Source organism: Electrophorus electricus, chromosome 7, assembly GCF_041902795.1.
Source record: "Electrophorus electricus isolate QZ-2024a chromosome 7, ASM4190279v1, whole genome shotgun sequence".
NCBI classification, from domain to species: domain Eukaryota; kingdom Metazoa; phylum Chordata; class Actinopteri; order Gymnotiformes; family Gymnotidae; genus Electrophorus; species Electrophorus electricus.
This window is the reverse complement of record NC_137503.1, coordinates 31338212-31352759: the sequence shown is the minus strand read 5'-3', so window position 1 is coordinate 31352759 and position 14548 is coordinate 31338212. Positions and strand designations below refer to the sequence as shown.

At 50.3% G+C, this 14548-nt stretch overlaps 1 protein-coding gene across 3 annotated transcripts in view; it reads left to right on the top strand.

The window, feature by feature from the left end:
• plpp3 (phospholipid phosphatase 3) overlaps positions 1-13146 on the top strand; it is a 30987-nt gene extending 17841 nt beyond the window's left edge. For 2 of the 3 annotated variants that reach the window (XM_027029495.3, XM_027029494.3), the window contains exons 5-6: positions 6230-6406; positions 10987-13146. In XM_027029495.3, the coding sequence (XP_026885296.2) occupies positions 6230-6406; positions 10987-11115 (306 nt within the window). In that variant the 3' untranslated portion in view covers positions 11116-13146. The remainder of the gene's footprint in view (positions 1-6229; positions 6407-10986) is intronic. The other variant, XM_081718542.1, reaches the window with a different exon arrangement.
• Positions 13147-14548: the final 1402 nt, after the last annotated feature.

The window sequence follows — 14548 nt, the reverse complement described above, 5'->3', positions numbered from 1 at the left end:
CATGTTACAAATGCACACAATGACTGACACACGCGCATACACACACACACACACACACACAGAGCGTGCCAGGGTGGGGTTGTGCGTCCGCTCCATCAACACACACAGCCAGCTGTGCTTCGAGAAGATGAAGCGCGAATGTGAGAGAAGCCGGTGCGGGGTCGGGGCTTCGCCCATCGATGACGGTGGCCAGGCTCCCCTCGGCCTGAGCAGCTGTTGGCTGAGCGCAGGGCAGCAGAGGCAGACAGGTCTGCCTGTCACGCAGTCGACAGGAAGTGGGACCCAGGCAGGCTGAGCTCCAGCCACAACTGTGCGCGCCTTCCCGATAACAGGGGGAGGCTTTGCTCTTTACCACTGGCCCAACCACAGAGTAACTGCACAGAGAGCGTAGCAGTGGTACGTGGGCTCTCACTAGAACTTCCTGCCAGTCCTGCTGCTCTGTGTTTGCCATTTGCCTCTCACTGTTCAAATGTGACAACACAATCAGACAGAAAGACGAGCAGCAGGAAGGATGGAATAGAAGGTTGGAGAGAAAGACAAACAAACAATGCAGGGTAGGAGAAACAGAGGGATGACTGAAAGAGAGGGAGAGAGTGTGAGAAAGAGAGAGAGAGAAAACCTGGCGGAAAACGGCAGCGATAAGAAAAAGCGATTGCGTTCGGACTGTTCTTGACGCTCGTGTTGTCATGATTTCTTCTCTCCTTTGTTCCTGCGCTCCTGTCATTATCCGTATCTGCCCTGTGGGAGAGACAGTGATGTCGTCATGACACCGGCACTCGCTGTCACGCTTTCCCTTTATTTTAACTCCGGCTAGCCACAGCGCGGCCGGCTTTGCAGCCGACAGGCCTTCCGTCATCCTGCATCACGCATCGTGCCACCCTCTACTGACTCTGCGTGGAAATTTCCAGCCGGCACTTTGTACGGACGACGCACTTGCAGTGGTCTGTTAGATTTTCCTTTGCACCGCTTTTTCGTGCAGAGACTGTCACTGTTTCATCGCTGTCCACGGGACTTGCGTCACAGATAGAGCGCAAAGATCTGAAGCTCTTTCCAGAATGCAGAAGACATCAGGGCCTCCCTTGCTTTTTGTGATGTTTACAGTTTGGTGCGTGTTCAGTTGATGGCTGGCGTGTTCGTCTGTTGTACGAAGTCACGAGGAGAGAGGAGAGATGTTTATGTGATCGTGGTGTATTAAGGTAGATTTATGAGCGTTTCTTTGCGCCGGCGTTCCTGAACGGTCCAGGAAGGCAGCTGAGCCGCTGTGTTAATGTGTCACTGCTAATGCTCAGAAAGCCAAACGTCTTTAGCTCATGTCTTAACATGACGGCTGGGCGTGTTCCCATGTTGTTGCTGCTTTCCCATGCCAGGGTGGTTCTTGGGAATTCGCTGCTGCCTAGATCTGCCGGGTCGTCCCATGGCACTTTAACTGGGAAGTTTAATCAAGCGCGTACGCACTGTTAAAACACCTCAGTCTGCTGGGACCTTGGTGGCGATATGGATGAGCAATTTCTATCCTCTTCTAACCTCCAGCCTCTCAGCCCTGAGGCAGAACTAGCCATCGAGATAGCACCCAAACCACACAGCAACAAACCGGCCACTCAGGAGAGAGCTTGTCAGGTCACCATGGTGATCGGTCAGCCAGCCAGCCAGTGGAGTGAGGAATTGACAGAATACTGCAAAGAAGAACTGAACAAAGATCTAATATCAGGACTGGAATGGCTGAGGAATGTGGGGAACGCAGTAATTCAGTAATCTGTTGTCGTCATATCCAGTCTCGCGCTCACACTGAAGGAGGCACTGGTTCACTGCCCCGCCTTCTCCAGGCTAAAGAGGTCACAGTATGGAAAGCCGAGGTCATGGTACGGAATTCCAAGCAATGAATGGATGGATGGATGAATGAATGAATGGATGGATGAATGAATGAGAGGGTTGCTAAAGAGAATACACTAGAACAGAAGGCCTGACTCTTAAAGCAGGGCCAAACCATGGCAGACAGCACAGCAATGGTGTGCAGAGCCATTAAAATTGAACAGTCCTGTCAAACCAGTGAACAAGAGCACTCCCTCTCACTTTCTGTCGCCCCCTTATTGTTCTGTTTCATTCTTCTTCCTTATTCTTCACTCCAATTTCTCTCTCTTCTCTTCTTTTTCTTTTTCCTTCGATCCCGTTCTGGCAGGGTGCGCCACACTTGGACAGGAGATCCGAACAGCCGGTCTAAATATTTACTGTACGGTGCGCCGGTGCTATACATGGCCATGCGTGGAGTCCAAAAGCACCGGCGCGGTTTAAAAATACCCCTCCGGGAGGCTTTCCATTGTCCTGCCTAGGGCATTCTCTCCAGCCCAGGATCAGATGGCGTTAACCCTTTGTCTGCATGGACGGCATTGAGAGAGAAAGAGAACACAGCATGAAATCTGTTGCGTGAATGTGTTATGTCTTCTGTGAGCTCTAAGGGTGGGTTGGTGTGTGTGTGTGTGTGTCTGCCTGTGCGGGCGTGTGCATGCATGCGTGTGTGTGCGTGTGTGTGTGTGTGTGTGTGTGTGCGCGTGTGTGTGTGCATGTACGTGCAGCAGAGTCCACTGGGATAAGAGTATCAGGGACACACTTTGTCTGCCATCCACACACAGCTCCCGATGGGCCTTTGTAGATCAAGGCATCTGAATGCCAGTGTGTGTGTGTGTGTGTGCGCACGCGCGTGTGTGTGTGTGTGCGCGCGTGTGCATGCGTGTGTGCGCGCGCGTGTGTGTGTGCTTGCGTGTGTGTGTGGGTGTGTGTGCATGTGTGTGTGTGTGTGTGTGTGTGTGTGTCTGTGTGTGTGTGTTTGTGTGTGTGTGTGTGCGTGTGTGTGTGTTTGTGTGTGTGTGTGTGTGTGCGCGCGCGTGTGTGTGTGTGTGTGTGTGTGTGTCTGTGTGTGTCTGTGTGTGTGTGTGTGTGCGTGTGTGTGTGTGTGTCCCCGTGTGTGTGTGTTTGCGTGTGTGTGGGTCTGGGTGTCTGTGTCACCTTGGGCTTATCTGAGCACTGATAGCTGAGTTCTCTCTGTGTCAGGGAGAACATCATCAGACCCTTTCTGTTATCATTTAAATGCCTTCATGGAGTGAGGCTGTGCCCTCCACAGATAGACCTCCCTGCGTCTCCTCACTGTGTCTCCTCCTTGTGTCTCATCAGAGGAGCTGCACTCCATGCCCAGGCGAGGCAGAGGGGTCCCCTGGTTCTTGGGGTGTTGCGTCACCTCTGCATGACCCCGCATGCTGCACAGTGCCCTGCATGCTCCCTCTCATGCTCCTGTCTGATGAACACATGCTTCACGTACAGATTTCTAAGTATGGTTTTAGTGTTAGATGTGGTATGGGGTAGTTGAATGTGTCACATCACTGTCCTGTTTGTGTGTGTGTGTGTGTGTGTGTGTGTGTGTGTGTGTGTGTGTGTGTGTGTGTGTGTGCATGCTAATGAGTTCTTGAATGTATACTATCCCAAGGCTCTGGCCAACTTGTTTGTTTTGTGGTCAGATGTTTATGTTCACAGTGAAAAGCAACTGCATTCCAGGCATTGTGCAGCATTGTGTATCGATAGCCACCAGAGGACAGAGAGAGAGAGAGAGAGAGAGACACAGAGAGAGAGAGAGAGAGAGAGAGAGAGAGAGAGGGGGGGGGGAGAGAGAGAGAGAGAGAGAGAGAGAGAGAGAGAGAGAGAGGAGAGAGAGAGAGAGAGTGTGGGGTGGTGGTGGCTGTGTGTAGGGGGGGTGTGGGGAGAGAAAGAGAGAGAGAAACGAGGGAAAGAGTGTGAATGGGGGGTTAAAAGAGGTGTGGGGAGAGAGAGAGAGATTTCCATTTCATTGATCTTTAATGAATAAATGACTGCACATTGGTGTGTCACTGCTACAATTTTTCAAAAGGTTGAGAACGTAACTACTATCAAAGCTCTCTGTGCATGTTTGTGGCCTTTTATTTGCGATTAGCACCACGTAGGTGAGGGAGTTCAGTCCCAGTAGTGTCCTTCCTGAATAAGACAGGTATTCACAGTTTCGAGCTCAAAACCTGGCTTAGGAGAAACAGCTGTTAAACCAGCGTCAAACAAAGGCACAAATGAGCTGTCTGTTCAGGTTATCATACAGGGTCTCTGTTCTACAGCCCTTCTGGGAGTCACTCGATGTGTGTTTTCACTAGACCACAACTCTTTGGACAGGACAGAGTTCATGCTTGCTGCAGTCACCTGTCATGGGAGTGTGTTCAAATACTTCATTTATATGTTTGGTTTGGAGTTCCTGAGAAGATGTGATGATCTGGTGGGTAGTTACTCAGAAGATATGATGATCTGATTTTTATGACGAAAACCTGCAAATATACAACGCAAGTCAGTTAAAATAACTGGGTTTGAAGATTCCTTTATTTTCCCTGGCTTCCATGAATGGATACGGACTGGGACAGGAGGATCGGAAAGTACCAGTTACTAGTATGAATATTCAGTGCATCCTCAGTTGGGTGTGGAGTTTAGATTTGCAGACATCGGATTCTGGTCAGATTTTACAGTGTGAGCTGCAAAGTCATCAGAGTAGAGTAGAAAAATTGCCCTCAGAAAGCTTTCATTAAAGCTGAGTTCCTCTTTAGAAAGTAAGCTTTGTTTTTCCTTTTTGGTCTTGTTTGACCTTTAATGAAAGAAAAAATAAAGGGTTAGGAACTTAAAAAAAAGTTTTAAGTTCCTCAATTTAAAATGGCCCATTTTAAATTGGGCCCAGTGAAAAGCAAAGGAGACAGAGAAAAGCAGACGACCGAAGGAGTGGCTGAGCTCCCTGTTGTCTGGCCTTTGATTTTCTCCATGAGATCTCCTATTTCTCATGAGCCACAGAAGAGGGACGGCATCCTTGAGACCTGCGCACTCGGTTAGCGGCTGGCACGCGGGCATGCATTCTCACGCGTGCTTGTCTCTGCTCTCCTGATCCCAAACATGGTTGGACAGTGGTTTAACCAACCAGATTAGCCAGGTGATGGAAATTGCCTGACGGGGTTAGGTGGTTTCAGTGTGTCTTCATAGAGAGACACGCTACAAACGCTACAATTGCTACAATTGCGGACAAACAAAAGTATTTTTAGCCCTGGGGTTGCTGTCAGGTTTCTGAAGGGCGAGCGCGCTACGCCCATGTTGACATTACCTGAACAGAGCCTTGAGGAAACTCCAGCGTTCAGACATCCGTGGGAAGGGATCCCTTCCCTCCTGGCACGCACAATGCCTGGGATGGGAGCAGCGCACGGTCCAGGAAGAGCGAGCTGACCTCACCCCACACCTTAGCTGGCGATCTTCATGCTCACTGCGTCTGCCATTGTTTGCTTGGCCTGACACTTCGTTCTTTGCTTGTGCCGGTCTTTTGTTGTGTGCGAGTGCGAGCGCGGTTTGTCAGCGATCCGCCCTCCCGCCGTGCGTAAGGGAAGTCGTCTTTCTTTATGTCGGTGACCGATGTGCATGGCTGGGATGGTGCATGCAGGAAGTGGGAGCCATTCACGCCAGCCCGTCTGGGGCTCCGGGGCCCACACGAGGCCCACACGGGGCCCCTATTTCACCTCACGTCATCGCGTCATCCAGTTACTGAGTTCCCATTCACCTCAACCCCCTGACCCACAGCTCCCTCCTGGCTTTCTCCCATACCACTACTGTTGTTTTCTTGCCCCCAAAACCTTCCTGTTTCCAAGCTGGTTGTCGGGGGGGGGAGAGGGTGCGCTCGCTTGGAGTAATGTTGGGGAGAATCCTAAAAAGGTGCCCCAGAGTGGGTCTTTCACACCGTGACGCTCCAAAGCCCTCCGCTTGAGCTAATCTTCAAATCAAACCTTTATTTGCACATTGCGAAGCATTGAAGGCTTAATTGTTGATAGCATGTGTGATCTGAGCATGCATGTGTGTGGGTTGGTGGTCTGCTGATATTTGGACAGCTGTGTCTGGGTACAGTTAGATTAGAAACAGTCCAGTGACTGCTGTACCTTTCTGTACAAAAACTGTGTATTTACAGCTTTGTGTATGAGTTTGTGCTTGTGTGGGTTTATAATTGTTTATATAAAGACTGTTGCTGGAACTCAAGTGTTTTTCAGTTTGACCCATATTGCAGTATTTCAGCACTTTCTCTCTGAACATGTGCCCTCATTTTCTGAAACGGGGAAAACAGGAAACTAAAGGCGCAGATGAAAGGCATCGTGACTCTGTAGAGTTCTTCCCTCACTCTCTCTTTCTCGCTCTCTCTCCTCAGCTTTACCTGCAGTCTCGGTTTACATGGCGGGGAGCTCGTCTTCTCAGACCCCTGCTCCAGTTCACCCTCCTGATGATGGCTTTTTACACCGGCCTGTCTCGCGTCTCCGACCACAAGCACCACCCCACCGACGTCCTCGCTGGCTTTGCGCAGGGCGCCTTGGTGGCTTACTGCATAGTAAGTACCGTCTCAGTTAATGCTCTTCGTCTCTCCACCCCCTCCTTCAACCACGACCCCTGCCGCTACGGTGTTTGGACCAGCCTCAGCTCACGCGCGCACACACGCAGACCGTGTGCTGAGAGCGTTCATGTGAACTCTCCAGGCCACAGTCTGCTTCTCCTTCTACTCTTCCTTCTGTCTGGTACCTCTTACTGTACCCAGAACTTGATGAAGACACAGTCAGGCCCCTTCGGCTTCCGTGCTGACGTTTTTTTGTCTTTGATCACTCTGTCATTCATCAACCGGAAATGCTTTGTGGTTGAGGTTTTTCACTGTCACGCAGCGAGAAACAACAGAACGCTTCTATACTTCTATGCTCTCTCTCTCTCTCTCTCTCTCTCTCTCTCTCTCTCTCTCTCTCTCTCTCTCTCTCTCTCTCTCGCTGTCCACAACATTGTCCACCCATGGGGAGGGGAGCAGATCTGAGTCACGTTAATGAAGAGCACATTGCCCCGGGTCAGCGGGTGACATCACAGCGGCTCGCGAGCGGCCCTGTGTTTTTCCGCGGCCTGAGAGGGAGAACCAAGCACTGAGAGCGAAGAGGAATTCCTACGCTTCATACCCGTGACACGTCACCTCGGCCGGTGCCAGATACGAGGAGCTGCCAGAAGAGCTTTGCTAAGCTGGAGGGTGCTGGGGAAAATTCAGCTCAGAGAGAGCCACGGCGGGAGCGCGGAGAGAAAGCACGACAGGAAGGGCAGAGCCAAGCGTGCTCTCAGATGTGGTCCACTTTTTTGATGGCGTGACTTTTATCATCTCAGCAGTCCAGGTGACGCAGGTCTCCCCCCTTCCCCTCTTAATTAACATCGCTCGTTCTAAACCACTCCAGACCCTCACTCCACCTTCAACCGGCCGCCCAGGAGGAAGCGTGGAAACTGTTAGTCGACTAAAAGTGGTTTTGCAGAGACTTCCAGAGCCGCTGCCAAGCCCTGGGGAGGCGGATGGCTGATTTCAGCGTAAAGGCCGAGTGCCTGCATCTCCCAGTGCATGCTGGGAGTTTGATGAGGGCCCCACTTCTGATAGCACACTGAAATCTCTCCCCAGCTTGCCCTGAAGCAACACCTCAAATTTTGATGTTTCTCATTCATGTTTATTTCCCCCTGAATTCTCATCAATTAGCTTTTTTTTTTTTTTTTAAATAGCGTTGTTTTCATAAAGTGTTACACAACTCGTGAGTCACGGTCATGTGAGACGCAAGACAATAGTTGAACGTGGCCAAATGGAGCGTAATAAAGAGAGTGTGCAGAGGAGTTCGGCCGTGCCGAGCGAGGCGCCTGCGCGCTTTTTTTTACGACTCCGTCCTGGAAGCTCGCCTGCTGCCCTCTCCACTCCGCTCATCCGCTCCACGCACGCACACAGCTGCCAAAGCTTTCCATAAGCCTCTCTCATAAACCAGTTTGGAGGGAGACTTCTGGGACAGTGTGGAGAGACCCAGGGCGCCCGGCCGGCACCTCCGGAGGTCCAAGAGGGCGGCCGGTCTGACGCCGCGAGTCGACAGCCGGGATCCACGACACTGTGATGCAGGACAAGCCGGTGCTGCGCTGGTGGGGACAGTCTTCCATCCACAGCGCTGTCTGCTCAGTGTGGGTACTGCACCTGTCTCGGGTTTGGGCTCCACCCTGCCCAGAGTGAGCATTCAGCCCCGATGTTCAGCCCCGACATGCAGAGCTAGCCGCTATGAGCCCAGGGGTAGGAAGGTCCGGCCCGGTCCAACCTCCTCGGAAGAAGCAACCAGCAACGTGGACGTACCTCGGCCGTTACATCCAGGCAGACTGCAGTTCAGTGGGGTTTCCTGCCGCAGATCCAGGGAGGGAAACAGCTGGAGGGTGAATGCACCCGTGGCCTCTCCCTTCCCTGCCTCGCCCCCCCCCCGTCTCTCTCTCTCCCCCCCCTCTCTCTCCTTCTCTCTCTCCCCCCCATCTCTCTCCCTCTTTCTCTCTTCCCCTCTCTCTCCCTCATTTCCTGACCTCCAGTGTCCCAGCATTCCTCTGGAGTGCTCAGGGTCACAGTCGCTGTTCCGGACCTGTTGCTCCGCCGATAAGCACTTCTCTTCTGGCCCGCACGGCGAGATGGACGTCGTGATATCCTATCGCCCGCGCCCACACTTCTCTCCGTTTGGATCGTTTCCACTGACAGCTGCAGACACTTGTTTCCAACTGCAGCTCCGGAGACAGTGCAGAGCCAAAAATAGTGCTGAACACTGAAGACCTGGAGACATTTTAACAGTATTATTAAAGTTGAGCTGTGTCATATAAGGTCACTGCTGTTCCTTTGATCGTTACGCTGAGCACGATGATGCGCCGCGGTGCATCTAAACAGTGCTCCACGGCATGCATCTCCACACACACACACACACACTCACTGGGCAGTCTCAATGTATCACTTCTAGAAATAGGCACCCCCAAATCATGGAGACCACACACTCCCGCATACCCAGACCTGTCTGTTAACCTGTTAACACTGCGGTTGAAACTTATTGCCAGTGGATCGGTCTGTCTATGTACACAGGCCTCTTCTATTGAAGATTTGCAAAAAACAGTTTAGAAGCTTACATTCCTACATTTTTATGGCTTGTCTGCACTGACTGCTCCATCTTTCAAACTTAAGTGTGCAATTTCATACATTCATCAACATTGTGGCACAATGGTGGGATAGTTAAACTACCCTGATGTCATTTCCTGTCAGACTATGAGCATGTGAGTCAGATGCCATAAAACCTTGGCTATTAAAATGTCTCGCTGCCATGCAAATGCATTTCAAAACAAAATAATAATTTCAAAACCAGCCATTATCTGGGAGTATGATAAAGTCACCAGGAATCAAACAGCTTACAGTTGCGTTTGGCTCTCTTTCTTTTAATTCGGACATATAGGCGTCCATTTTATTTTCCCCATTCACAAAGCAAACGTTCAGCGTTCAAGTTCAAGAACAGAATCGACTCCCTCGCTGCTGTCTGTTAGCTGGTACGGAATCCGCCCGCAGCAACTGGGCCGGTAGGACAAAGATCCACACTCGCGTACACGCTCGCGCTCTCGCACGTGGACATCCACAGTCCCTGCCGCTGAGGATGCATTTCTGGCACAATAGGCTGAGAGTGTGAAGGAAGAGCACTTTCACACACAGGGTCACGCCACAGGAAGCACCCCCGCCGTGATAAGGCTTCATTGGCCACCCCGAGGTCGCAGGGCGGAGGTCGTGATGTCACAGCTCATCTGCCCGAGAGCTGTGACGGACCCGGGTGCTCCTCACTGTCCGGTGGAGGAGTGACCCTTAATGTCAGACAGTGGTGAATTCATCATGGTGAGGCCCATGTTCCGGTTTCCTGGTGAGGACAGTGTCCGGAAAAGTCAATCTGAATATGGCGTGATCTAATTATACCATCTCACACATTCCAACTGCAACCCCACACTGGGGATTTTACTCCCCAGCTCAGTTGCCTGAAGCTCTTTGTGTGTGTGTGTGCGTGTGTGTGTGTGTGTGTGTGTGTGGGAGACTATATCCACTGCTAAAATAAAAGTATTCCTGTGAACTGTGATGCCAGTTTCCCCCAAGGTCATCTGGCGCTCTTTCTGATTAATCCTGTTCCATTTCCTGTCCTTTTCTTTTATACAAGTCCAGCGGGCTGCTGATAGTCACGTGACAGTCTACTGATAGTCATGTGACAGTCTGTGCTGCTCCCCTGTCATAGACCCAAAGAGGAAATCCACTTTTCTAGGCATTCCCTCAGTGTCGCGCTAGACTTATTCCCAGCTATAGTGTGGCACTGCAGATAGTGCAGCAGGAAACTCCCATCACACACACCCGCTCCATAATGAACACTTATGGAGTGTGTTAGACTACCAGGTCTAAAGTTCTGCTTCATCTCCATGTCGGAACCTCCCTCTCTGCCAGTTATCGGCAGAGCTCCCGTCTCCGTTTGGTGTGCGTCGTAAGCTGGTCCAGGTGAAGATTTAGACCACTGGCTAGACCGTCCAAACTCCTCGAGAATCCTCAGCGTGGCTTCTCGCCATGGGCTGCCACACTTCCTGCCGTCCTCTCCATGGTTTTCCTGTTTCACCGCCCATGGCTTCCAGGCTGCATCCATTTCCCCTGAGGACCTCCCATGCCATTCATGCTGACATCACGTTCTGAAGGGGCAATTCACTGGAAGCGTGATTCATGCGGCCGGACGGCTGTTATCAGCATGTGAGCTCAGCACAGGGCATAGTTGAAGCAGGGCCGATGAGGTCAGACGGGTAGCAGACGTGTAACACGACTGACCCCCATTATTTAGCATCTACTGGGTGAACAAACTTTGCAGTTGCAGTGCCAAGTCTGGAGAACTTCTGACTAAGGCAAGGGTGTGGAGTTTTGTTGTCTTACTTCGGTTCAAACGAATTTGTGCTAAAAAACTTTACTGGAAGTCTGCTCCAGCGGTTCTCACGTTATCACTAAACATTTGTGTCTTGGAGGCTAAACGTTTACAGTTTGTTGGCATGGCGATCAAGGTTTGAACCATCTCCCACAATGCCCTCTTCTGTCTTCTGTCTCCTCTCCAGGTCTTCTACGTGTCTGATTTGTTTAAGCCCAAAATCAGAGCTGCCATTCCCGCAACCTCGCCCATCAAGAAGGAGCTCCTCCCTCCTGCTGACATCATAGAGAGGAACAACCACCACAACATGGTGTGAGAAGAGGAGACGTCTGTCTCCTCCGAAGAGCCTAAACCGCCACCTGTGACGGGGGGGGAGGGGGGTAGCAGAGTTAGCTGTTAACTCTCTCTTTCCCTCATCTGACAGTAGAATGTAGGGCGCAGAGATCCTTTACTGTTGAGACTTTTGATTTGATTTGATTTTTTTTTTTTTTTTTACTGTCTCCAACGTCGACATTCTTCATTTAAGCCCAATTCACACACAAACGGAAGCTAAACATACACGCATCATGGAACTAATCATTAGGAGCTCGTTCACAAAAAACAGTGTGGACCCGGACCTCGCTTTGCTGGGCACTAAATGGAGCTTTGACCTGAGAAAGAGAGTCACACCAATACCATGTGGCAAAAAAACAAACAAACCCAAAAACAAAGTGAAATGTATTAGTGAAGGGACAGACAGATGAATGATTCAGTGAAAGACAGCAAAACAAAGAATAGTGTGACTATAAGACTGGCCATGTGATCAGTATCTCTCTCTCTCTCTCGTCTCTTGAGTATAGGTCAACAAATTCCTTAGTAATAGGAATGATATTTTTACCTGCAATGTTACTAGCACAGAAATATTAACAATATAAAAAAAAAAAGAATAACTTATAGCACTATATCCGAGTTCATTGTAAATTGTCACCACTTGCTATCTGAGAGGCATAGCCCTGAAGGATCTGGATGCTTAGTGTGTGGTAGACTGAAATCTGGACTTTTATGCTGTGGTGTGCGGTGTTCCCATGCATCCACGGGGATAACACCCACGCCAGGATGAAAGGTAGACCCCCCTGAAGACTAGAGCCAGCGCGGCTCTGAGCTGCCCACGCCGAGACCTCGCTCCGACGGACAGCGCATTCCACAGGGGTCTGCTGCAGGCCGGGTGGAAGAACTGGAGAAAGAAGGAAAACGAAGTCAAATTTGATCTTTTCAATGGCGAATTCAAGATGGCCACCACCCATCAGCAGCACAGTCGCAAGAGCGCGGCAAAGCCGCCTGCATGTGCGTCGTGTCCGGTGGGGGGGCGGGGCCAAGGAGCATCGTACGGGGCAGCCGTGGCGGGTCGGGTCACCGGGGCCATGGGGGTCCAGTTCCATCGAGCGCACCGGCTTGGCACATTAATTTCGGATGGGTGAAGGAGCCCCTTCCGCTGGCTGGTCCAGACTCTTCTCCCTTCTAAACACGTAATCACTCAAAAGCATCGGTGCCATCCGGACCCCCGGCCTCGGTGCTGATAACATGCCGAGCCCACGGCTCACCCCAGCGTGCTCGGGTTGGGGTAGGAGATGTGGGGTCCCACCGCAATTACTCAGTGCCACATTTTAGCTCGTGTGTGGAAGTGTGTGTGTGCGTGCGTGTGTGTGTGTGCGTGTCATGTTTCTGCACCTGGTCCTTGACTCTGTGCAGATGACTATTACCATGTGAAGAAAAAGAAAGAAAACTGTGGATTTTGTTTCTCTTTAAAAAGCCTCTCGTTGGCCCTTTCTTCTCCATGTAATGTCTACTGTCCTCATTAACAACTGTACGGATTGTTTTGCAGTACTTAGTATACACAGACTTGTACACGGTATCTACACAAACTCCATGTTGCACATCCCTCACATTGTATAGTCTGTCCTATATTTTTAGCAACCCATTTTTGAGTTTTCATTTTAAATATATAAATAATGTATAGATCACTAAAATGAACTATGTAAAATATTATTTCAGAATATTTTTAGATATATCCACTATGAATTAAAAAATGTGTCATGACCTGTGTTATTTACAAATTGCTGCTTCAACAAGCATTGATTCAGTTTTTTTGTATTTTAGATAACTAAAATATTGTAGATTTGTAATAGTGAGTTTTTAATAAGCATTGAAAAAAATACACCTACAAATGTATCAAAATTCACTATTAGTATTTTTGTATTTTCTCATTTTGTACAAAAGAAATAATAACAAATGTTTTTTTTCTGCTAAATGTACCTAGCGCTAATACAAGTGCTTTTAAATAAAAAAGCCCATTCTGAATAAAAATAAATATATATTGTACAAGTTTTTATTGTGCAGATTTATTTAGAACAACCGTGAGTCATCTGGAGCTCAGAGTAATGGTTTACATTAAATGGTTCCTGTTATAAAAAAAACATCACACAGCTTCTGAAATGAGAACATCAGAAAGGCTCCGATCATTTAGCTCTACATGACGCTAAACGCACTAAATGCTTAAACTGCAGAAGTTCCGGGAGCTAGAGAACGTGTTGGGGGGTGATTGTATAAGGTGTACGGGTGTTGATGTTCACTCTACCATGACAGCCTCTGAGAGAGGGGCTGAGTTCACCTTCTAGCCGTTGTGCTCCCCGACAGTCAGCATGTCATATTCTCCGCAGTAAACCAACGCCCACCAGGCTGGACGCAGGCGGCGGAGCGCACGTGCGCCCTGCCAGCGGCGAGCAGCAAACGTGTGCGGTAAAAGCGCAGCCGAGGTGGTGGCGGAGGCGGGGCGGGGGCGGGGCTGGGGCGGGGCCGGGGCGGGGCTGGGGCGGGGCTGAGGCGGGGCTAAGGCGGAGCGTCTCCGGTAAATCATAGCGGCGGTATCTGGGGGAGTTCCGAGGGCGCTGTTAGGTTCTGTGGTCATGTTTGGCTATGAAGACTGGGGTCGCGGTGGGGGAGTGTTTGAATGGAGAGAGACACATAGCTGAGCTACAGAAAGGAGTCCAGGACTGAGTACTAGTAAAGTGAGTAGGAGTGTTTGTTATGGAAACTACAGTGAGGTTCTGAGAAGAGTGTTTCACATGACTCAGCCTCTGACTCTTCCAGACATCCAGCTTTGGCCAGGCTAGGAAACTGTTTTGGATTATCATGGTGAAAGCCAGTATGTTTGGCTTCAGAGGGTTTTTACTCGAAAAGTGCCAGAGAGACGCTATGGATGCATAGTTGTGGCCCCGCACAGATAGAAGACTTTTTCGCTTTAGCGCGACTGCAGAGCGGCCGAGCAGCATGGACGGATTTGTGGACGGCTGAAGGAATAAATGGATGAGGCTGTTTGAGCCAGGGGTGTCAGGATAATCCCCAGCCAGCCTGCGTCGGGTGGGAATGTGAGGGGAGAGAGGGAGAGACTCGCTCCCCCGGTCGACGGCTCCAAAAATGCCGGCACACGTCTGCTCCGAATTTCAGCTCCATTTCTCTTCCCGAGTGTTACTGACTGTTGCATCTCCGGATCCTTTTCCCCCATCTCACGAACATGAACACACACCCATGTTTTTCTTTCTTTCTCAATCCATGAGCAACACCTAACTGCAAGCGTGTGCTGAAGCTTGGCAAGAAATAGTCCATTTCCAATATGAGCTACGCTCACCCACAGGATTGAATCACATACTTCGTCCTCGTTGGCCAGTCCCGGTGTTGATATGGTGCTTACAAACTTAGCCTGAGCGAGGATA